This window comes from Drosophila miranda, chromosome 3 (assembly GCF_003369915.1).
Source record: "Drosophila miranda strain MSH22 chromosome 3, D.miranda_PacBio2.1, whole genome shotgun sequence".
NCBI lineage: Eukaryota > Metazoa > Arthropoda > Insecta > Diptera > Drosophilidae > Drosophila > Drosophila miranda.
Genome location: NC_046676.1, coordinates 3,120,596 through 3,144,574, shown reverse-complemented (window position 1 = coordinate 3,144,574; position 23,979 = coordinate 3,120,596). Strand labels below are relative to the sequence as shown.

Here is a 23,979-nt window from a genome sequence, read left to right as displayed (position 1 = left end):
GGGAGCGCAGTCTCTTCTCTTCCCTTTCTATGGCCAGCTGGTTGTGGCTGCGGCCGGCTCGGTCATCGATCCCAATTATCTTTTTCCGCTATTCTCCCTTGGAAATCTGCTTGGCACAACGTGCCAATTCTGTAATACAAGAAAACCCATGTTCCATTTAACACTACCTAGCGACACCTAAACCCCAATGTCCAACTTACCGCTATGTGGCGATTGGCACTCTTGTTATATTAACTTGCAAATGGCCGTCCGAAACAAAAAAAAGAGACCACTTTCGGATGCCTTGCCTCCGGCGTGGGGTCAGAATGGAACGCCCCCTTACTGGGGTGGCAAATTTCTTTTCGATTTCTTTATGGTATAATTTGAAAGCAACACGATTCTTTTGTTTGTCTTTTTTTCTTTGATTTAGCACTGGCGCGAGGTTTAGTTATGTTTTTCCGCTAATATTTCCTCTTTCCACCACAAACACTACCTTCTGAAGTGGGGCCCAAAATCGAAAAGAGCGACCGTAGCTGGACTTGCATTCACGAACCCTCCTAACAGCGAAAGTGCCAACCACCATTTCCCTCGAGTTAACATAACCGCGGCCGACTCTCTCCCGAGTCCGACCGTCTGCCCAAAAAGTACCCGTCGATCACGAGCAATAGGGGCGCTAAACGCAATTACGATATTCCCTGGATTTAAAATTTTTGATTAGTTTTTTTTTTTTTTCCGTTCTTTTATTTTTGTTGTTGTTGTAGTAATATTTTTGTAGCTGGTTCAAGCGTCACTACAAGCGATGGCATCGAAATCAAAAGATGCAATTTTTTGTATGAATTCGACGCAATTTGCCCAACAAACTGCGAACATTCTGACAGTGAATAGAAAAATGGTACATCAGTTTATTGGAGAGGAACTCATGCATAATTGTATGCTCAGGCCATATTGACGGTTCAAGAGATTTAGATAGTAAAGAATCAGGGAGAAGAATTTGAAAGGATGATATGTTGTGCTTATGTTTAAATGTTTAAATGCGAAGCGTTGAGTTTAGAAGAAAGATGTTGTTTAACATTCTCCGTTCTGGCCTCAGGAATAAGACGGGAAACAAATATTGCTTTCCGAGGGACCACTGCTCTAAGTTGAACTACCGAGCGAGAGCGTGATGGTGGAGCCATTCCTAAAAGAGATCTCGGTCCTGGGGCAGAAGAATTGGCAGTAACGGGTGGAGCAGGAATTGGCAAGACATCACCGGCAACCAACACACCTGCACTAGGAGCACTCACCAGGTCGGTAGTGATGGGATTGATGCTGATGGGAACTTGGATGCTCGAAGGAATTGCTCGGTGTAAAAAACACCGGAGCTGCCGTTGGCAGATTTACTGCTAACGGCGAGGCATGATCACACGGATTAACAAATTGTTCCGATGGATGAAGGTGGGAAGCAGGCATACAAATCGGATTAGCTTGCATGAGATTGGTATCATTATGCGGAATTTTCCGTCTAGGCTTGAGCCTAGAGCTAGAAGCGAATTGAGGTTAATGGACTAAAAATTTAATTGGGACCTGAATTTCAAAGATAGAGTGAGGAAAGCAACAGCGTAGTCGTTGCTATACATGTAAAAACGCTATTGGCTTAAGATGGGATATGAACACAAGTATCTAGCAATAGATAGATGGCCGGCCCTATAAAAAAAGGACAATCACCAAACAGCTGGGCAAAGTTCAGCGAACCTTCGCCCTATGTATCAGTGGAGCTCTTCGCACCTCACCAAATGATGCGCTAAATGCCATCTTATGCTTCCAGAGCCTTGACCTCGCCGGAAAGGTGCGGGCAGAAACCGCATCAATACGTCTAAGAGACTCCAAGAGACCCTAAGCAGTTTTACAGCACACCCATCCTCGCTATCATTTCTAAATACGTCGGCCAATAATGATTAGGCTGATCGCCGATCGTCTTGCCAAATTAGTCCAAGCTACATATTCTCAGTAAAACTATTCTGAAGAACCGTACCCAGACGGCTTAACGTGGTCGATTGGCATTTTCAATCCTAAATCCTAAATTAACGCTCTCTGCTTCAGGATCTTCGACTAGTTAGTCCAGTACTTTTACCGGTTCCTGACGGAGTTCCCGGTCGCGTACTTAAATACTGCGCAGAGGCTCTGTACTCTCGAGTACTCATGTATGCGGATGATGTTTAACTCTGTGCTCATGTATAGGGACAGTTCATTTTGTTCTCGATTGCAATCCGATCTCAATAACTTTCAGTCATGTTGGCCTCCTATACCCTGGTGCATAATCTTGGTGTTATATTAGACGTCAAGACGGCAAGTTTTCTGAACACATTTCTACCATGGTAAATGAGGCCATGGGCGTACTTGGGTTTATAAAGTGGTGGCCAAAGAAATTTTAAGTCCTCTATATAACAAAGATTCTCTATACCTCGAAAGTTCGTCCTATCTTAGAATACGGCTTCTGTGTATGGTGCCTGTTCGGGCCAGCCACCGAAGAATAACCGTTAATTTAAGCATTGTTATTGTATGAGCAGAGTGAGCCGTCTATGTTTTGCAAGCGTTGACGTTCTGCAGAGCTGCTGCGCTATCCCGCTAAAGGGGCTCTCTGCCGCCGCCTCTTCGACAATTACCTTGCTGCGCCGCCGCCACTTCGGCAATCACATTTGATCTGCCTTCTTCGTCTTTTAGTTCCATGCTAACCCCTCTGCGCATCGGTTTTATACCTCTTACCTATCTGGCCCTAGCAAGCTACCGGCTTCAGCTCAGCCACAAAATCAAATAAATATTATAAAGTTTAACCTAGTTCTCTTTTTGATTTTGGAAACAAATAAGTGCCAAAAAAGCTTGGCATCTCAAACATTGGTGACCCCGACGTGATATAAAAACATTGCTTAGTCGCGTTCCGTTAAAAACACTTATTAATTATACAATATTTTGTTGTTGGGTAGTTTAACTACCAACAAATACATTTGGGTGCACGTTGAAAAACAGTTTAAAGTGCAAATTTCAGTGAGAGTGCGGCTGGAATATTTATATATGTACATACATATTCCGGTACTTTAAGCGTCGAATCTCTCATTCTCTGCGCAGCAGCAGCCGCGGTTCTTGACTTTTCGTGTTTTCCATTCTCGCTCTCGCGTCTATGCATCGTCGCTCAAGCGGTATTTCATTTTCCGTTGCTGTGTCAAATTGCACAACGGTTAACATGGACAACGCTCCGAATACAGGCGCGGGCGGAAATATTTTGGTGGCTGATTCCAGACTGAGTCTGTATAAGCGTAAAAGTCAGTCATTATATGATCGATTGCACAAGCTTGGCGAATCCTTCGCGGGGAATAAAATCGATAAGTTGACCGCCGCGGAAGTCGAGGTGCGCCTTGATATGTTGGCAGAAATTCGAGAGGAATTCAATAAGGCCCATAATGAATTGGAGGCTCTCGATCAAAACGAGATTGGGAGTGAGCTGCGCGAATTCTTCGATACTCTTTTCATATCGTTGAAAGCTGAGTTGCTGGTTGCTGTTGAAGTAAGCCAGTCACACGCCGCTGCCCATTCAACGGCTCTGCCAAACCATTCCGGACATAGTACCATCATCATGGCTCACAAGCAGCGACTTCCTGAGCTAAAGGTGCTTAAGTTTTCTGGTGGATACGTCGAGTTTTCGGATTTTATGGCAATGTTTAAATCGGTGATTGAAGCGGATGCGGATTTCAGTGACATCGAGAAATTCCAGCACCTTCGCTCTTGCCTCGCTGATGCGGCTTTGGATTCGGTTCGATCGTTGGAGCTCTCCAGTGCCAACTATCTTGGGGCTCTGGATATACTTAACAAACGTTTTAATAACAAAAGACTTGTTTTCCAGGCACACATCAAGAAGATTCTTGGGCTGAAGAGGGTAGACTCGCTTCTGCTAAAAGGCTTCTGCTAAGAGACTCCAAGAGACCCTAAGCAGTTTTACAGCACACCCATCCTCGCTATCATTTCTAAATACGTCGGCCAATAATGATTAGGCTGATCGCCGATCGTCTTGCCAAATTATTCCAAGCTACATATTCTCAGGAAAACTATTCTGAAGAACCGTACCCAGACGGCTTAACGTGGTCGATTGGCATTTTCAATCCTAAATCCTAAATGAACGCTCTCTGCTTCAGGATCTTCGACTAGTTAGTCCAGTACTTTTACCGGTTCCTGACGGAGTTCCCGGTCGCGTACTTAAATACTGCGCAGAGGCTCTGTACTCTCGAGTACTCATGTATGCGGATGATGTTTAACTCTGTGCTCATGTATAGGGACAGTTCATTTTGTTCTCGATTGCAATCCGATCTCAATAACTTTCAGTCATGTTGGCCTCCTATACCCTGGTGCATAATCTTGGTGTTATATTAGACGTCAAGACGGCAAGTTTTCTGAACACATTTCTACCATGGTAAATGAGGCCATGGGCGTACTTGGGTTTATAAAGTGGTGGCCAAAGAAATTTTAAGTCCTCTATATAACAAAGATTCTCTATACCTCGAAAGTTCGTCCTATCTTAGAATACGGCTTCTGTGTATGGTGCCTGTTCGGGCCAGCCACCGAAGAATAACCGTTAATTTAAGCATTGTTATTGTATGAGCAGAGTGAGCCGCCTATGTTTTGCAAGCGTTGACGTTCTGCAGAGCTGCTGCGCTCTCCCGCTAAAGGGGCTCTCTGCCGCCGCCTCTTCGACAATTACCTTGCTGTGCCACCGCCACTTCGGCAATCACATTTTATCTGCCGCCTTCGTCTTTTAGTTCCATGCTAATCCCTCTGCGCATCAGCTGCATACCTCTTACCTATCTGGCCCTAGCAAGCAGCCGGACTTAGCTCATCCAAAAAATCAAATAAATATTATAAATTTAACCTAGTTCTCTTTTTTATTTTTAAAACAAATAGGTGACAAAAATGCATGTTGAATGCATGCTTAGTTCTCTTAGTAAGTTTAGTTCTAATTTTCCTCGCATATTAGTATACCATCATTCCTGCATGTTCGCGTTCGGTTCAGCTACGCGCTGCGCGTCATGCTTTAGCGCCCCTCTGTCGGTTGGGCGGGAGGAGGGCTGCGTTTTTCCTGCGATCCACGCTTAACAGCAATCTGCTGGTGTCACACTGGCCACTTGATGATGCAGTAATCGCATCGCCACATGAAAGATTGCATATCAACGACCAATATAAAAAAAACTTCGTATGACTTGGGGCCAGGAAGAAACGACTTCATTATTATTTTCTGCGGAAATTAAATATTACTTTATAAAAATGTTCAACATAATGTGGGAAGACAGTTTTCTCTTATTTTTCACTAAGAGGAACTAAGGAGCGTGCTTCGAAACAATTGGAATTAGTGGCTACATTTCACCTAATCTAATATTTAACGAGGGAGAACGTTGTGAGTTGCTGGGGAGACCGCAACTCTACATTTATACCCGATACTTAGTCAGTATGGCTCTCCTCCGGCAGACGCCGCTAATATTAAACGACGTCGGGCGCTGCGTAGCCACTGCAAATTTATTTCTTGCTTTTGGCTACAAAAATGATCCGATCTGATCCAGATTCAGCAATCTGATAGATATGGTCATTATCTATGATTTTGCGTTTTTAGTTTTCTCGAATGTGCAATATTGTGGATGCAACAGATTTTCGTCTTTTGTGGGGGTGGTGCGAAATTCTGAGATATACGTTTTATAGTGAGATCTAACAGAAGTGCGGATACCAAATTTGGTTACTCTAGCCTTAATAGTCTCTGAGATTTGTGGATGCCCCAGATTTTCGTCCTTTGCGGGGGCGGAAGGGGGTGTGTATCACAGGAGTGTGGATACCAAATTTGGTTGCTATGGCTCTTATAGGTTCTGAGATCCTTGAGCTCATATTTTGCAATTGGCAAAACAGACCATGAAACCTGTGTGTTAGAGAGAGACAGAGCGAGAAATAATGAAATTGTTTTCTTGATTCTGGCTATAATAATTATACGATCTGGTTGAGATTTTACACTCTAGAACATATAGTCATCCTCTACGATTCTGCGTTTTTGGTTTTATCGTATCTTTAAAAATGTGGATGCCACAGATTTTCGTCCTTTGTGGGGGCGGAAGTGGGCGGGGCGAAGTTTTGAAATATTTTTATAGCAGTGACATATCACAGAAGTCTGGATCCAAAACATCGTTGCTCTAGCTCTTATAGTCTTTGAGCACCAGGCGCTGAAGGGGACGGACAGACGGACGGACAGACAGACATGGCTCAATCGACTCGGCTATTGATGCTGATCAAGAATATATATACTTTATGGGGTCGGAAACGATTCCTTCTGGACGTTACAAACATCCACTTTTACCACAAATCTAATATACCCCAATACTCATTTTGAGTATCGGGTATAATAATATTCTAATGTTTCCTCTCAATATTTGTTCTTTTCTTTGGCGCAAAATATTTTGCTTTATCTCAATTTCTGCTCTAATATTTTTCAGTGTAAAGCAGCAATCGGGTTTTCCTTCGTGTGGATTCGTGCCAGTTGTCTGCGCACACAAACGGACTAAAAACATTTGAATGGCTGCATGCTGACCTCTAGACTAGACATAAGCTTTTTGTGCGCGGTCATACTAAAGTTATCCTAATATCCAAACATTATTACGCAGTTTAATCAAAAAAAAAGACTTTGAATAGCGCTACGTTAATCTTATAAATCTCTTCCATAGTTATTATCAAAATTACAATTGTCTAAGTTTTTTCAACTTCACATATTTTATGGTCCCCCGCAACTGGCACCAGCTTGTCACTTCTCATGCACAAACAATTATAGCAATTACAGTCTGTTTTTAGCGACTATTGCCTTGAAATCGGCTAGATTATTGCCCTCCCAAATATATTATACTATTGAGAAATGTTTTTAAAGGAATCCGGAAAATTTCAACCATATTTAGAACTTTAGCTAATATAAGTAATTCATGATATGATATTACAACCCAGTTTTAATAAGAGCAGGTCGAAGTGTAGAAGAAGTTTTATTTATATGTATACTTAGCTATGATCATACTAAAAAACTACATAGAGTAGGAAAGAACTGGCGGAGGTTATATATTTTCAAAATGTAAGAGTTAATCTGCTTCTAAAGTTTAGAATCTAAAATTGTATGTAGCAACATTATAACCGTAAAATCCATAGAATCAGTTTTGAAAATATCTTTAGAAAAGTTGAGTCTTACATTACAAGTGTTGCTCCCATTTTTGTATTCAATTTTTCCAATGGAAATTATATGAATATTGGACTTCGTCTTTATAATAATCCAATAACCTTGCAAATAAGATGAAAGAAAGTCGCAAAAGTAACAGACGAATAGATAATCATGTTTTGGGTCATTAAAGATATATTAATATCCTAAAGAAGGATATGCCTTTTTATATGGGAACCCTACATATACATATACATACATATACATATACATATACATATACATATATGTACATATACATATACATATACATATACATATACATATACATAAACATACAAATGTATATTTATACGTACCTATATTTTAGTAATCATTAGTCTGTACCAAAATTGCATGTATATTTGTATATAGTTGATTGTGGCAAGTCCAATGGTTTGGGAACAAATTGAAGATATATTTATTACAAAATGAGACATTTGTTAACTATGCGCTTTGACTTAATTTGAGACACATATGTATGTATATAATTAACATGCTACTCACTATTCGCATGATCACACATAACTACGGTCCACTCTCTTTTCCAAATGCAAGAGCCAGTGTCTTGGGAATTCGACTCGGCTCGCTGCGTACTTTTTTTTAATTGTCAGGAGGGCATCCTCGGGCTAATCCTCGCAAGGGTATGTAAAAATGTATATGAGCAACGAGAAAATATGCAATGTAAATGTGTGAATAGATATTAATTTTTCACAAAAATAAAACACTTTTCACATCGACTTTTTCGACCGAGGCGAAAGTCTTTGGCCTCCACAATTTTGAAGATACAAGAAAACCAAAAAAGCAGAGCGAAGAGAGAGAGATAGACAGATGTACATAGCGGAATACAAAAAAGTACCGGATAAACGGAAGCAGATAAAATATTCTAAAGTTTTAGTCAAATAGAATGGAATGGAATGGAAATAGACGGAATGCAAAAACTTACATTAGAACATGACTAGCCCTCTATATGTTTCTCCCATCACAGTATGTCTTTTCTCAAAACAAAACATTTACCAAGACGTAACGGGCTTCTTTTTTTGTTTTTATGGAGCTATTTCTTGATATAAGGAAATGGGAATTTTTTAAATTTAAAATGTAGACTTGTATCTTACGAGAACCAGGTTAACAACAAGTCGAACAAAAAGTTATTAAAATATACAAATTTGATTCGACTATAAGACGTACTACGAAAATTTTTTCTTCTTAAACATCAACTACATATGTATAGCCGTAATTAATCTTGACAATTAATCTCGACAATATTTTGTGTATAAAAAGTTCTTTCAAAATTGTTTACTCAAAAACATAATTTTCTTGGACCCATTTTATCGCATAGAAATATTTACTTGTATAAGTGTAACTATCTCTTTTCAGTGACGTTTTGGCTTTTCGAATCGCAATTTATAGTGGATTTCTGACCTAAAAAATATCTTCAACGTCATGAGCGCTTCACGCCATTTTCTGCATACAAAATCAATTTAAATGTGGGATGAAAATGAGTATGTGCTTTCATATGTATGCATGGATATGTGTATGTTTGTTTTGTACTTACGAGTATATTTTGCGATATGAATTTTCCGTTCGTCTGCTTCCATCATCATAAATGACTTGGTCCAGTTAGTAGAGAATGGTCATTTAGTTCAAGCAGTAAATTTTTCGTGTTCTTCATAGATCGATTTCCAGTGCACATTTGCCTGTTCAAAAGTCAAGAAGATAAAAATGGGAAATTCAACAATGGTCCGTGTGTAAAAAAAAAATTGTGACTATAGTTTTAAATATGTTATGGATAAAAGGCGTTAAAAATTAAAAAAACAATGACTTAAATATGTAACTTAAAAGTCGATATTCAAAGTATACGCAACCCTCATTCCCGAAACAATGTTTTATATACTCGTATTATAATAATAAATAATAATTATAAAACGTTGTCAAGAAGAATCTTAGTTTGAGCAGTTAGTTTAATATAGTCAATATATACCGTTATAATCGAAAAAGTGTTATCTTTTTTATCTCTTTTATACTTTTTTATTAAATCAACAAGTTTTGGGTCGATATTTTGCTTTGGGTCGTTGCCCGATATGCCCGAAATGTCTGGCCAAATAGTTGTAAATGCTTGATAAATCGTGTCTTTTTTTGTCTTTTTTTTTGGTGCTTAATCAAGTGAGACGAGGTTTGACATTGGGTTTGTCCCCTATTTTATTTAAAAGTTATGTTTTCATTTCCGGCATTCACTTGAAGAGCGCTCTCCTCGGATTAATAGTGTAAATGTGAACTATGTGGACAATGATACAAAAAAATGTATGCTTCGAACCATAAACAGTTTATAAATAGAAAAGAAACCAAATAGTTTCTACGCAGCGTAATAAATCGCTGTCCATCGAGGCCATTTTTGGAATGAGTATAGGCCGTATATCGAACATTTACCTGAATTTAGTTTGTTTCGTTTTGTTCGCTTCCATTATCGCACCCTACCTAAAATCGCTAAGAATGTGGCATCCATAACTTTGAATTTGTGAGAAAACCAAAAATATGATATGTTTAGGGACTGTTTTTATATGAACATTACGGATGCGCTAATTTATACAAGTGTAATTTCCCAAGCTCAAAGGGTATAAAAATGTTCCATTTGGTCAAACAAATAAAATAAGAAGTTCTAGTCCTCTTCGACAATTTCGTTTGTTCGTTATCTACGTTTTATCTATGTATGCGGAACGAAGCTGCGCTCAGCGATCGGAGCGGCAAGGCAGCCATGTAAGTCATGCCCAAGCTTCACTTGCACTTTGGATACCACGCATTAAAGAGCATATCGCAATTTTACTTGTGCGCCGTATTTCCCTGTCATGAAAATTCGATCATTGTAGTGCAGTCGGTAGTGCAGTAAAAACACCAATGCACACAAAATCATTAAAAGGGGAATCGGAAAGCTAAACTCATTAGCTGTAATCCCCTTGCTCGCGGTTCCCACTTGTATACATATACAGGGTGTCTTTTTCTGTCATGCTAAGCGATTTTGTATAACCTTTTTAAAACATGGCATTACCTGAGCCTTATAATGCCGCAAGCGCAGTAATGCCGAGTGATGTCGATTTTTATAAGAACTAAGCCGTCCATTGCGCGTCAATTAAAGGCCATGAATCGATTTCTCACCAAGGAAGAGCTGACCGATTTAGATGAGGCAGAGCTTCAAGCTCGCTTAGAGCAAATGAATTCGGATTTCGATGCCGCTCAAACGAGCCTTGAAAGTCTGGATGGAGCCCATGATACCCGACTGGACTTTTCTAATACTTATGTGGTCAGGTCCAAGCTGTCACGATCATTTATGGCTGCTCGCACGGTTAATTCTGCTCATTCAACGGCTCGACTTGGTTCGCCTATGATATCATAGGCCATTCTCGCCTGCCCGAGATGCAGCTTCCTCGATTTAGTGGAAACTAAATGGATTTACCAGAGTTCCATTCAAAGTTTTCGAGAATGGTGCACAAGGAGTCATTGAAAAATTCCAGAATCTTCGTGGATGCCTATATAGTGCTGAGCTGGATACGATTCGTTAGAAAATTACGACAAGGCGTTAAACTTACGAATCAATAATAAACTTATACTAAATAATCTAAATAATCTATATAATAATTCTTTCTTTAACGTGGATGCAAAGGGTTAGCCAATAGCGAAAAATGTGGATCCAGCTGATCCTGAATTCATCAAGCCCCTACTAGCCGATCTTCTGATAGGAGCTGGCCTATTCTTCGACCTATTGTGCGTGACAAAGATACGACGTTCAGCGCAATTACCAATATTACAAAAGACAACTTGGTTAGATATCGTCTGAAAACATCAGTAGCTCAGAAGATAAGCGTGCAGCGTTATCCGCTTTTGAAAATTCTCCTCACATCTCCAATGACGATTTTAGTCCCACAATGCTGCACTACAAGCTGACTCAGCAATGCCGCCAGGTGGCAGCCGATCAAGAGCAACAATACAATGCGCGAACTTACAGGTACAACAAACACGTATATATCTACGTCTAATGAAAGTCAAACTTCCACAATTTATATTTCTACCTTGCTAAATTCCCTATGATCTGGATGTACTCATCAAAACTCACAATCACTATTGGAGTAGCCGTCATCCGCGCTCAAAGATGCGTCTTCAAAAGTGCTTTCTTACCTATACGGATCGAAGCTGCGCTCAGCGATCGGAGCCGGCAATGCAGTCATGTAAAGGGCAACCAAGATTCACTTGCACTCTGGATATCACTCATTAAACAGCATATCGCAATTTTATTTTTGCGCCGAAATAATCGAAGTAATTATTTGGTCGATCGGGCATAGAAATCATTATCTCCACAAACTTGATTCAGTGAGACATTACAGGATTCTTAATACAAAATGTCGTTGCTCTAGCTCTTATAGTCTCTTAGAACTAGGCGTCAAACAAGACGGATGGACATTCGGACAGACATGGCCATATCGACTCGGGTATAGATGCTGAACGCTTTGTTCTGGGTGCTACACACATCCACTTTTACCACAAATCTAATATAATTCTATACTCTTTAAGTGACTGCGATTTTTCAAGAGATACATTTTTATCTATGAGAAAGAAGTGCCGCGGCTGTTTTTTATACCACGACTGAGTTCATTATACATATATGTAAGATTGCTGGGTGGATTCCCTATCCAGGCCGGTCGGGGCTAAAAGGGAGGATCGAGCTGAGTCCTTTAGATCGGTACCACGGGTTGTGCAGTTCCAAGGCTGCACATTGAGGTCGGCCCCCTAGTGGGAGTATCGTGGTGGCTGTGGTTGATACCCAAACGTTACGCGGGGAGAGCCGCTAGGCTCCTCGTGGAGTTGCGCTCTCAACCGGGTGCCGAGACCCATAGATCGGAGGACGTGTTAGATACACCTCGCCCCTCACCAAGGGGGATTGTATGCCCGACCAGGATACTTTCAATTGGTACCGGAAGAGTCGCTATGTACATAGCTATAGCTTCTTTTTAGGGGCGCTAACTGGCGCATCGTACCAGGTTCCTGCGTATGTAGCGGTGGTGCGTGATGGCGTGATATATGTATATATATCGCACTAATCGAGGCTAAGCTGCAAATAAACATTAGACGCCGTGGTTGAAATCCCTCCCTGAGGAACCGCCACGTAAAATAAAGCTGAGAGATCAGATTCATTCTGTCCGTCTGTCCGTCCCTATTAGCGCCTAGTGCTCAAAGACTATAAGAGCTAGAGAAACGACATTTTATATCCGGACTTCTGTGATATGTCACTGTAACAAGTATATTTAAAAACTTTGCCGCGCCCACTTCCGCCCCACAAAGGGCGAAAATCTGTGGCATCCACAATTTCAAAGATACGAGAAAACCAAAAACGCAGAATCGTAGAGAATGACCATATCTTCTAGACTCTTCTAGAATCTGAATTGGATCGTATCATTATTATAGCCAGAATGAAGAAAACAATTTCATTTTTTCTCGACCTGTCTCTCTCTAACACACACGTATCATAGCCGGCTTTTCTTAGCGCAAAACAATAGCGCCTAGATCTCAGAGACTATAAGAGCTAGAGCAACCAAATTTTTTATCCACACTCCTGTGATATCGGACCTTGACGAGTTTATTTTCAAAATTTCGCCACACCCCCTTCCGTCCCCACAATGGACGAAAATCTGGGGCATCCACAAATCTCAGAGACTGTTAGACCTGACTGTAGGGCTCTCACTTTTACAAAACTATTTATAATCTTTCAATGCAGAACTCACTGTTACAAGTGTATTTCTTTTTGATCACTGTAGAGAGCTCACTGCTACAAGTGTGTTTCAAAATTTCGCCCCACTCCCTTCCGCCAACACAAATGACGAAAATCTGTGGCAACCACAATTTTGAAGATAGGGGAAAACTAAAAACGCACAATCATAGAGAATGGCCATATCTACCAGATTGCCGAATCTTGCCGAATCCGAATCAGATCGGATTATTATTATAGCCAAAAGTAACAAATCAATTTGCAGTGGGTACGCAGCGCCCGTCGACACGTTCTGACTGATTTTCTGTCCGTCTCGCACGCACTCTTTGTCGTTTAATGGTGTGAGAATAGAAAAAAACGAGGGGGAACATTATAGGTCGCAGCCCGATAGTTAGTCAGTATGGCTCCCCTCCACCAAAGGGCATACATTGCACGGCGTGTGGATAAGAGAGAGGCAGAGAATGAGTAAGCGCGTGGAAGGCGTCGCGTAGCCACTGGAAATTGATTTTCTCGCATATTACAAATTTTGAATACCACTGATTTTCGTCCTTGATTCAGTGAGATGCCACAGTAGTCTGGGTACAAAGTCTCGTTGCTCTAGCTCTTACATTCTCTGAGAGCTAGGCGTCAAACAAGACGGAGGGACGGACATACAGACATGGCTCTTTCGACCATCGGCTATAAAGGCTAATCAAGAGAATATATTTTCGTTTTATACTTTCCTTCTGGGCGTTACACACATCCACTTTCCCCACAGATCTAATTTACCCTATACTCGTTTTGAGTATCGGGTATAAAAATAGACAGATGTAAAAAAAAACGAGGGGGAACGTTGTGAGTTGCTGCGGAGACCGCAACTCTACAGTTATACCCGATACTAAGTCAGTATGGCTCTCCTCCGGCAGACGCCGCTAATATGAAACGACACGACAAGGAGTGCGTGCGAGAGAGACAGAAAATCAGTCTGAGCGTGACGTCGGGCTCTGCGTAGCCAGTGCAAATTGATTTGTTCCTTTTGGCTATAAAAATGATCTGATCTGTTCCAGACTCAGCAATCTGATATATATGATCATTATCTATGATTCTGCGTTTTTAGTTTTCTCGTATCCTCAATATTGTGGATGCAACAGATTTTCGTCCTTTGTGGGGGCGGAAGGGGGTGGGGCGAAATTTTGAGATATACGTTTTATAGTGAGAGCTAACAGGAGTGCGGATACCAAATTTGGTTACTCTACCCTTAATAGTCTCTGAGATTTGTGAATATCCCCAGATTTTCATCCTTTGCGGGGGCGGAAGGGGGTGTGGCGAAATTTTGAAACAAACTTGTCTCGGTCCGATATATTAGGAGTGTGGATACCAAATTTGGTTACTCTAGCTTTTATAGTCTCTGAGATCTAGGCGCTAATGTTTTACTCTAAGCAAAGCCGGCTATGCTACGTGTGTGTTAGAGAGAGACAGGGCGAGAAAAAATGAAATTGTTTTCTTGATTCTGGCTATAATAATTATACGATCTGGTTCAGATTTTGCACTTTAGAAGATATAGTCATCTTCTACGATTCTGCGTTTTCTCGTATCGTCGAAATTGTGGATGCCACAGATTTTCGCCCTTTGTGGGGGCGGAAGTGGGCGGGGCGAAGTTTTGAAATATTTTTGTAGCAGTGACATATCACAGAAGTCTGGATCCAAAACATCGTTGCTCTCGCTCTTATAGTCTTTGAGCACTAGGCGCTGAAGGGGACGGACAGACGGACAGACGGACGGACGGACAGACGGACAGACAGACATGGCTCAATCGACTCGGCTATTGATGCTGATCAAGAATATATATACTTTATGGGGTCGGAAACGATTCCTTTTGGACGTTAAACACATCCACTTTTACCACAAATCTAATATACCCCAATACTCATTTTGAGTATCGGGTATAAAAAAAAGCAAAATATATCGGATAGTTATAAAATGTAACTTGAAAATGGAGTTGTCATTCTTTATGAAAACTAACTGAAATAAATAACGTAACGCGACCATTAATTTGATTTAATCGTTTCTTTACATTTGTGGAATGTGCATTTGTGTTTACATCTGTGTAATGTGCATTTGTGATCAAGAAACACAGAAAAATCTGGTAAGCGCATTCTACCAAAAAGTATATGAAGACAATTTTGAAACTTAGCCCGAAAATGTTGATGAAGATTGGGCAGCTTTTTTATTGTTTATTGTTTAGAGTTCAACAATGATCAGCTTAAGTAAGTAAACGCCAGTTAAATAATATGCAACCAAATATTATTCGTATTATTATTTTCATTTTTGAAGTTTTATGGTATTGAAAAATAATATGGACTTTTAGTTACGAATGATATTTCTCCCCTTTTTAAAGAATTGGAATTTTTTAAAGATATTAAATGCGTTCATCCTAAAATAAATATTGTTGTTGGCTTCCTGTTTGTCCTTCAGATCAAATAGTGCTTTTAATATTATTTCAATATTTCAAGGAAATCGTGAAAGTAATATAGGAGGCTTATAATGGAATCATATTTTGAATAAGTGTTCAGAAATATACTGCAAATTTCTAATTGTTTTATGTTGTATTTAAATTTATACAATTTGGCCTAAGCGCAGTTAAGAAAATCAAGCAAAGGAGGAATAGTTATAACTTTGGTGTTAATACAGTTAGTCTCTCTTTCTCGTTCTCTTTCCATCAACGAATTAACACCCAGTCGTTCTGTCGCTCAATCCGCCAGGGCGCAACACTGGACTGCCCACGGCAGGCCAGGCAATATCACAGGAACCTACACAAAAAATTCGGCCAAAACGGACAAACGTTAACGAAATTATTACACCCCTATCCTGTATTTTTGGGGTACTGGGTTCTAGGGAAAAGTTGTTTTGATTGTGGTTAAATAACATATAATTATACCCGATACTCAAAATGAGTATTGGGGTATATTAGATTTGTGGTAAAAGTGGATGTGTGTAACGTCCAGAAGGAATCGTTTCCGACCCCATAAAGTATATATTCTTGATCAGCATCAATAGCCGAGTCGATTGAGCCCTGTCTGTCTGTCCGTCTGTCCGTCCGTCCGTCCCCTTCAGCGCCTAGTGCTCAAAGACTATAAGAGCTATAGCAACGATGTTTTGGATCCAGAATTATGTGATATGTCACTGCTACAAAAATATTTCAAAACTTCGCCCCGCCCACTTCCGCCCCCACAAAAGACGAAAATCTGTGGCATCCACATTTTTAAAGATACGATAAAACCAAAAACGCAGAATCGTAGTGGATGACTATGTGTTCTAGAGTGTAAAATCTCAACCAGATCGTATAATTATTATAGCCAGAATCAAGAAAACAATTTCATTCTTTCTCGCTCTGTCTCTCTCTAACACACAGGTTTCATGGTCGGTTTTGCCGATTGCAAAATATGAGTTCAAGGATATCAGAACCCATAAGAGCTAGAGCAACCAAATTTGGTATCCACACTCCTGTGATATCGGACCTTGACCGTTTCGTGTCCAAATTTCGCCACACCCCCTTTCGCCCCCGCAAAGGACGAAAATCTGGGGCATCCACAAATCTCAGAGACTATTAAGACTAGAGTAACCAAATTTGGTATCCACACTACTGTTAGATCTCACTATAAAACGTTTATCTCAGAATTTCGCCCCACCCCCTTCCGCCCCCACAAAGAACGAAAATCTGTTGCATCCACAATATTGCACATTCGAGAAAACTAAAAACGCAGAATCATAGATAATGACCATATCTATGAGATTGCTGAATCCGGATCAGATCAGATCATTTTAATAGCCAATAGGAACAAATCAATTTGCAGTGGCTACGCAGCCACCGACGTCACGCTCAAACTAATTTTCTGTCTCTCTCGCACGCACTCTTTGTCGTGTGGTTCAATATTAGCGGCGTCTGCCGGAGGAGAGCCATACTGACTTAGTATCGGGTATAAATGTAGAGTTGCGGTGTCCGCAGCAACTCACAACGTTCCCGCTCGTTTTTGTTTTGTTTTCCTTGTAATTTGTTGGAATCGTCCCATAAATTCCTTACTTGTTTTGTGGTTAGTTTTTGATTGGGGACAAGACAAAATTATGGAAGTTTGGTAACTTCTGGCAGCTTTTTAATATAAAAAGTATATATGTATGTAAAAAAGTATATATGTAAATAAGACAAACGTATCGTAAAACGAGGGGGAACGTTGTGAGTTGCTGCGGACACCGCAACTCTACGGTTATACCCGATACTAAGTCAGTATGGCTCTCCTCCGGCAGACGCCGCTAATATTAAACGACACGACAAAGAGTGCGTGCGAGAGAGACAGAAAATCAGTCTGAGCGTGACGTCGGGCGCTGCGTAGCCACTGCAAATTGATTTGTTCCTCTTGGCTATAAAAATAATCTGATCTGATCCAGATTTAGGAATCTGATAGATATGGTCATTATATATGATTCTGCGTTTTTAGTTTTCTCGAATGTGCAATATTGGGGATGCAACAGATTTTCGTCATTTGTGTGGGCGGAAGAGGGTGGGGCGAAATTTTGAGATACACGTTTTTTAGTAAGATCTAACAGGAGTGCGGATACCAAATTTGGTTACTCTAGCTTTTGTAGTCTCTGAGATCTAGGCGCTAATGTTTTACTCTAAGCAAAGCCGCCTATGCTACGTGTGTGTTAGAGAGAGACAGGGCGAGAAAAAATGAAATTGTTTTCTTGATGCTGGCTTTATTAATAATACGATCCAATTCAGATTCCGCAGTCTTAAAGATATGATCATTTTCTACAATTCTACGTTTTTGGTTTTCTCATATCTTTAAAATTGTGGATGCCACAGATTTTCGTCCTTTGTGGGGGCGGAAGTGGGCGGGGCGAAGTTTTGAAATATTTTTGTAGCAGTGACATATCACAGAAGTCTGGATCCAAAACAACGTTGCTCTAGCTCTTATAGTCTTTTAGCACTAGGCGCTGAAGGGGACGGACAGACGGACGGACGGACAGACGACAGACGGACAGACAGACAGGGCTCAATCGACTCGGCTATTGATGCTGATCAAGAATATATATACTTTATGGGGTCGGAAACGATTCCTTCTGAACGTTACACACATCCACTTTTACCACAAATCTAATATACCCCAATACTCATTTTGAGTATCGGGTATAAAAACAGTATACGTATTTGCAAGATAAGCAACTTAAAATACGGATCTGTATATTTCAGACAGTATGTGATTCAAGAAAAAATATAGTGCAATATAATAAGGCCTAACGTTGAACAATTTTACCAAGAAATATATTTTTCTATCAAGAAATTTGTAGCTTATTGTAAATCTATAAATAAAGTAACGAACCAGGGAAATTAGGGAAATTTTTCTGATGGAGAGAATATATGACGCTCCCCGAACACCTTAGCGCAAATATTCAGAGAGGAACATGACAAATACAATGTTTATGCTCACATCAAATTTTTTTGAATATTTTTTTTTAAACACTAGCAACTACTGCCACGAGTGCAGTTTGTGATTTTCGTCTCATCCGATGCTGCGACACATGTCGTTGATAGCAAGAAATACAAAAAATGTGGATCGCGTAAGAGGGAAGACTATATTTATTCCCTGTCTTCGATCGTAATAAACAGCGGTGGCTGTGGGATCTCTGATACTAACGTTAAAGGTGTTACGACTTAGGCCCTCTTGATCTATTGAGCAAACGACAATAAGGTTGTGTCCGTAAAATCTTGCAAGTAGATACAAATATAAATTTATACTCATATTTACCAGCAAGCAACAAAATTATTTGTTTAGAAACAGTCTTCAAATCAAACACGCCTATACCTGATTCGCTGATTCGTTGTATGACAGTGTTCCTAAATCGTATGCATTTGTGTACAAAAATTAAAACTGCCAAAAAATATAATTAAATTATTCGGGATAACGAAAAATTCTTGAGTTGTCGAAATGAGCGTAAGTCTTTGTTGCCGTAGCTTATAGCTACGTTATAAGATATAAAAACAAATGCTTATTAGTGAATATAACGTTTTCTAAACAACACAACGTTTTCAAACAACGACCATAGGTGTTACTGGTTAGTTCATACGGCGAGCTGCGACACAATAATCAAATTCGGCTTTATTAAATAGTTTTCGATGTGTGCGTTTTACTACTTCGGGTAGGATTATATTTAAGCCGACAGATAGTCGTACGAATAATAATATACTAAAAAAAAAACAATCAATTTACTAAGCGGATAGTCATATAACAATTATTCCAAAATAATAATGGTTCGCTTAACCATTTTTTTTATTAAAAATAGTACCTTTAAAAAAATGTAATCATTATTCTGCCAAACAACACAAAAGAAAATTTTAGACCGTTTTAATTGTGGTAGCAGGTACTGTTTCAGACATGATCATTATGTTTGAAATGTTTTTTATTTATGTATTTTGTTGAAAATAATTAAAATTGAAACAAACAAGCACTACAGACGATCAAAAAATCAGTATTTATGAAAAAAATGTGTTTTCTTTATTACATTATTAAAAAACTTCGAAATTCTATTGAAATCTCATTATTTTTACCTACAGGAATACTGATATTTGTTTGTTGGGCCTTGTTGGACTGCTTATAAGAGACGTAGATTTGACAAACACATTTTTATAAGCGATACTCAAAGAGTATAGGGGTATTTTAAATTTGTAGTAAAAATGGATGTGTGTAACACCCAGAAGGCAGTGTCTCCGACCACATAAAGTATATATTCTTGATCAGCAGCAAAAGCCTCGTTGATATAGCTGTGTCTGTCTCTTGATTCAGTATCACATTAGTCTGAATACAAAATTTCGTTGTTCTAGCTTTTATAGTCTCTGAGAAATAGGCGTCAAACAGGACGGACGGACGGACGGACAGATGGACAGACATGGCTCTATCGACTCGGATTTTGATGTTGATCAGGAGTATAAATCATTTATGTTGAGTATCTGGTATACAAAGTAAACAACTTTCTATACTCAAAGAATATGACATTGTTTGTCAATACAAACTTTTTGTTTTGCCAGATTTATAAATAATTAAACTATGCAACACCAGTTGTCTTTAAAAATGCTAACTGTTTTTTTATGTTGTTTTTTTTTACACAAAAAACATTTATTTCGACTTTCAAAGTTAAAATTAAATAAAAATGTATATCGCCAAAAATTATTAATTTCGAATTTAACAGCTTTCTATTTGGTATGCTGTTAGCTGAAGCTACAAAGTGTTTGAATCCGATTTATAGCTGAATTTATCAGCTTTTCAGAATTGCAATTTAATACCACCAGGTGTTCAGTTATATGAAAAAACACAACCTCTGAGAAAAACATAAAAAACGAGGGGGACCGTTGTGAGTTGCTGCGGAGACCGCAACTCTACATTTATACCCGATACTTAGTCAGTATGGCTCTCCTCCGGCAGACGCCGCTAATATTAAACGACACGACAAAGAGTGCGTGCGAGAGAGACAGAAAATCAGTCTGAGCGTGACGTCGGGCGCTGCGTAGCCACTGCAAATTGATTTGTTCCTCTTGGCTATAAAAATAATCTGATCTGATCCAGATTTAGGAATCTGATAGATATGGTCATTATATATGATTCTGCGTTTTTAGTTTTCTCGAATGTGCAATATTGTGGATGCAACAGATTTTCGTCATTTGTGTGGGCGGAAGGGGGTGGGGCGAAATTCTGAGATAAACGTTTTATAGTGAGATCTAACAGGAGTGCGGATACCAAATTTGGTTACTCTAGTCTTAATAGTCTCTGAGATTTGTGGATGCCCCAGATTTTCGTCCTTTGCGGGGGCGGAAGGGGGTGTGGCGAAATTTGGACACGAAACGGTCAAGGTCCGATATCACAGGCGTGTGGATACCAAATTTGGTTGCTCTAGCTTTTATGGGTTCTGAGATCCTTGAACTCATATTTTGCAATCGGCAAAACCGACCATGAAACCTGTGTGTTAGAGAGAGACAGAGCTAGAAAGAATGAAATTGTTTTCTTGATTCTGGCTATGATAATTATACGATCTGGTTGAGATTTTACACTCTAGAACACATAGTCATCCACTACGATTCTGCGTTTTTGGTTTTATCGTATCTTTAAAAATGTGGATGCCACAGATTTTCGTCTTTTGTGGGGGCGGAAGTGGGCGGGGCGAAGTTTTGAAATATTTTTGTAGCAGTGACATATCACATAATTCTGGATCCAAAACATCGTTGCTATAGCTCTTATAGTCTTTGAGCACTAAGCGCTGAAGGGGACGGACGGACGGACGGACGGACGGACGGACGGACGGACGGACGGACGGACGGACGGACGGACGGACGAACGGACGGACGGACGGACAGACGGACAGACAGACAGGGCTCAATCGACTCGGCTATTGATGCTGATCAAGAATATATATACTTTATGGGGTCGGAAACGATTCCTTCTGGACGTTACACACATCCACTTTTACCACAAATCTAATATACCCCAATACTCATTTTGAGTATCGGGTATAAAAACGAGTTTTAAAACTTTTTTAATATGAAATCGCTTATTGAAAAAATATTCGTTAAAAATTTTTAAAGACCCAAATCTATCAGATAAAGTCCTTTGGGTTCGAAAGATGCATTATCAAAATAGATATAATTATTAGATACTATGTAGCTAAAATGAAAATATTAACTTTTTTAACTTTCCGTATGTTTCAAGGATGAATTGACGAAAGAACAAATCGAACGTAAGTCTGCTTAAATACTCTTAACATTCGTATCAGATTTTCTCATTTATACGTTTTGATACAGTGCTTCGCAATGCATTCAATGCATTCGATCCAGAAAAAAATGGATACATCAATACTGCTATGGTTGGAACCATTCTAAGCATGTTGGGTCACCAACTGGATGACGCGACATTGGCCGACATTATCGCTGAAGTCGATGAAGATGGATCGGGTCAGATTGAATTCGAAGAATTTACGACATTGGCTGCTCGATTTCTTGTTGAAGAGGATGCCGAAGCCATGATGCAAGAATTAAAGGAAGCCTTTCGCCTTTACGACAAAGAGGGAAATGGTTATATAACAACAGGCGTCCTTCGAGAAATTCTGCGAGAATTAGATGACAAACTGACTAACGATGATCTGGACATGATGATTGAGGAAATAGATTCGGATGGATCAGGAACCGTAGATTTTGATGGTTTGCTAAATAATGTCATGGAAGGTGAGACATATGAATTGAATGACTATTTTTAATTTTTAGAATTTATGGAAGTTATGACTGGTGGCGACGACTAATACATGGATTGATCGATACAATGCTAGCAACAAAATTTAAATAGTCTTAAATTGTTGGTCAGTAAAAAAAAAAAATAATAAAAGTCCAACTTGAAATATCAAATATTTATTTATAAAAATGTATTTTTTTGATAAGTCAATCTTCATATATTCTAGCTTAGGACAACAAGTTTATCTAGCGATGTCTGTGTGTTTTGAAGTTATGCATACATATGTATTAGCAACATCGCCATACTATTCTTTCATAGAAATATTCTTTCTTTCGTCAAAACTGGCCAAATCGGACCACCAAATTAAGTTAGAGACTTGCTATTGTAATGATAGCTGAGACCTGAAAGCTGAATGTGAGACCGATACGAACACTAGCGCCCATATAAGGGGCAATTTTCACTAGTTGTTATTGTTGAGTAAAGCATTCTTATTGACGTGGTTATTTGATAAGTATCTAAATATTTCTTCTACTTATGCATATTTTAGACATTCACTTTTATAAGTTTTGTATTTTTCTACAGCAAACTGCTTTGGATTTAAGATCATTATTTTGATCGTTTTTCTTCGTTTTTGAGTTAAATATATGACTTCAGATGCTTAAAAATCAATGTCAATCTAAATATTGAGCAGCGTTTCATAAAAAATGTCAGCCCTACCTACAATATGAAAATTCCCGCAAAAGTGAAAAAGGTTGCAAATAATTTAAAAGACCTTGGCTTCTTTGATGGCTTGGAAAAATTTCAGTAATGCATTAAAACAAAAAATATTTTTCACCGTACTAATTTCCGACCGTTGGTTTCAATGGTGTACCAGTGGAGTACCAGTAGAGGAAAATCCTATTATTGTCCGTCATTTGCACTGCCCTCTGTATCACACTGTCATCTACATATGTACTTATAAATATTATTATAATTACGTTAGTTACAAATTCCTCAGAAGCGTTAGCTAGATAGGTTAGGTTAGGTTAGGTAGAGGCGGCTGCCAGGCTCGCTCGGAGCCCGGCACACTTAGGCCGGTTTCGGCCCATTGTGATACCGCTTGGGATCATTCCTTTCCTGCAGTGAGACTTCATGTCAGCAGCTGTCAGCTCTTATAAAGTTTGCGATCTTTCTGGGATGTCGTTTAGCAAGGCAAGAGCATAAGTGTTGTAGCCTTCTTCTGCTGAGCGCTGGACAGGATCAGAACAGGTGCTCCACTGTCTCCTCCTCATCCTCGTCTCTGCAGCTGCGGAAGAAATCATTATGTGGGGCACCCAGCCTGTTTGCGTAGGTGCCTACTAGCCAATGTCCTGTGAGGAAACGTATGACTGCTCTGCACCTTTCCCTGCCTAGTTTGCAGAGCTCTGAGGTGCGCTTCTTATCTATGGTCGGCCATGATTGCCGAGTTGTGCGACAACGTGGCCCTATTTGCCACTATTCGTCTGTCAGTCGCTTGTATTGCTCTTGTATGATAAGCTTGCAGGTGGCCATAGGCATACAAATATCCTCCTTATATTGGCTCGTCCGCTATGCAGTTGCTCTCGATGTTCCGGTGGCCCGGGACCCATTTAAGGCTGATAGCAAATTGCTGAGCCATCTAGTGAAGAGATTTGCGGCAGTTCGCCACAGTAGCCGCAGCTTGGCTATCGCTATAGATGTTTAGATTGGTTGCCGTGGTGGTAACCGTGTGAAGTCAGTACAGAGCCTCCCTGATTGCTGTAACTTCC

The 23,979-nt window shown here is 39.8% G+C and overlaps 2 protein-coding genes across 4 annotated transcripts in view; one reads left to right on the top strand and one right to left on the bottom strand.

Annotated features, from left to right (window-relative positions):
* Window positions 1–8,844, bottom strand: part of LOC108157939 (laccase-1) — an 83,966-nt gene extending 75,122 nt beyond the window's left edge. The window contains exon 1 of the mRNA XM_033390889.1: window positions 8,769–8,844. Within this exon, the coding sequence (XP_033246780.1) occupies window positions 8,769–8,817 (49 nt within the window). The 5' untranslated portion in view covers window positions 8,818–8,844. The remainder of the gene's footprint in view (window positions 1–8,768) is intronic.
* Window positions 7,750–22,392, top strand: LOC108159932 (troponin C). Of its 3 annotated transcripts, none has more exons than XM_033390891.1 (4): window positions 7,750–7,857; window positions 21,698–21,725; window positions 21,790–22,185; window positions 22,249–22,392. In XM_033390891.1, exons 1-4 carry the CDS (start codon window positions 7,765–7,767, stop codon window positions 22,281–22,283), a joined length of 552 nt encoding a protein of 183 aa, XP_033246782.1. In that variant the 5' UTR covers window positions 7,750–7,764; the 3' UTR covers window positions 22,284–22,392. The 3 variants fall into 3 exon arrangements, with proteins under 3 accessions (XP_033246782.1, XP_017149069.1, XP_017149070.1); XM_017293580.2 differs by lacking the exon at window positions 7,750–7,857 and adding an exon at window positions 8,871–8,953; XM_017293581.2 differs by lacking the exon at window positions 7,750–7,857 and adding an exon at window positions 18,686–18,934.
* Window positions 22,393–23,979: the final 1,587 nt, after the last annotated feature.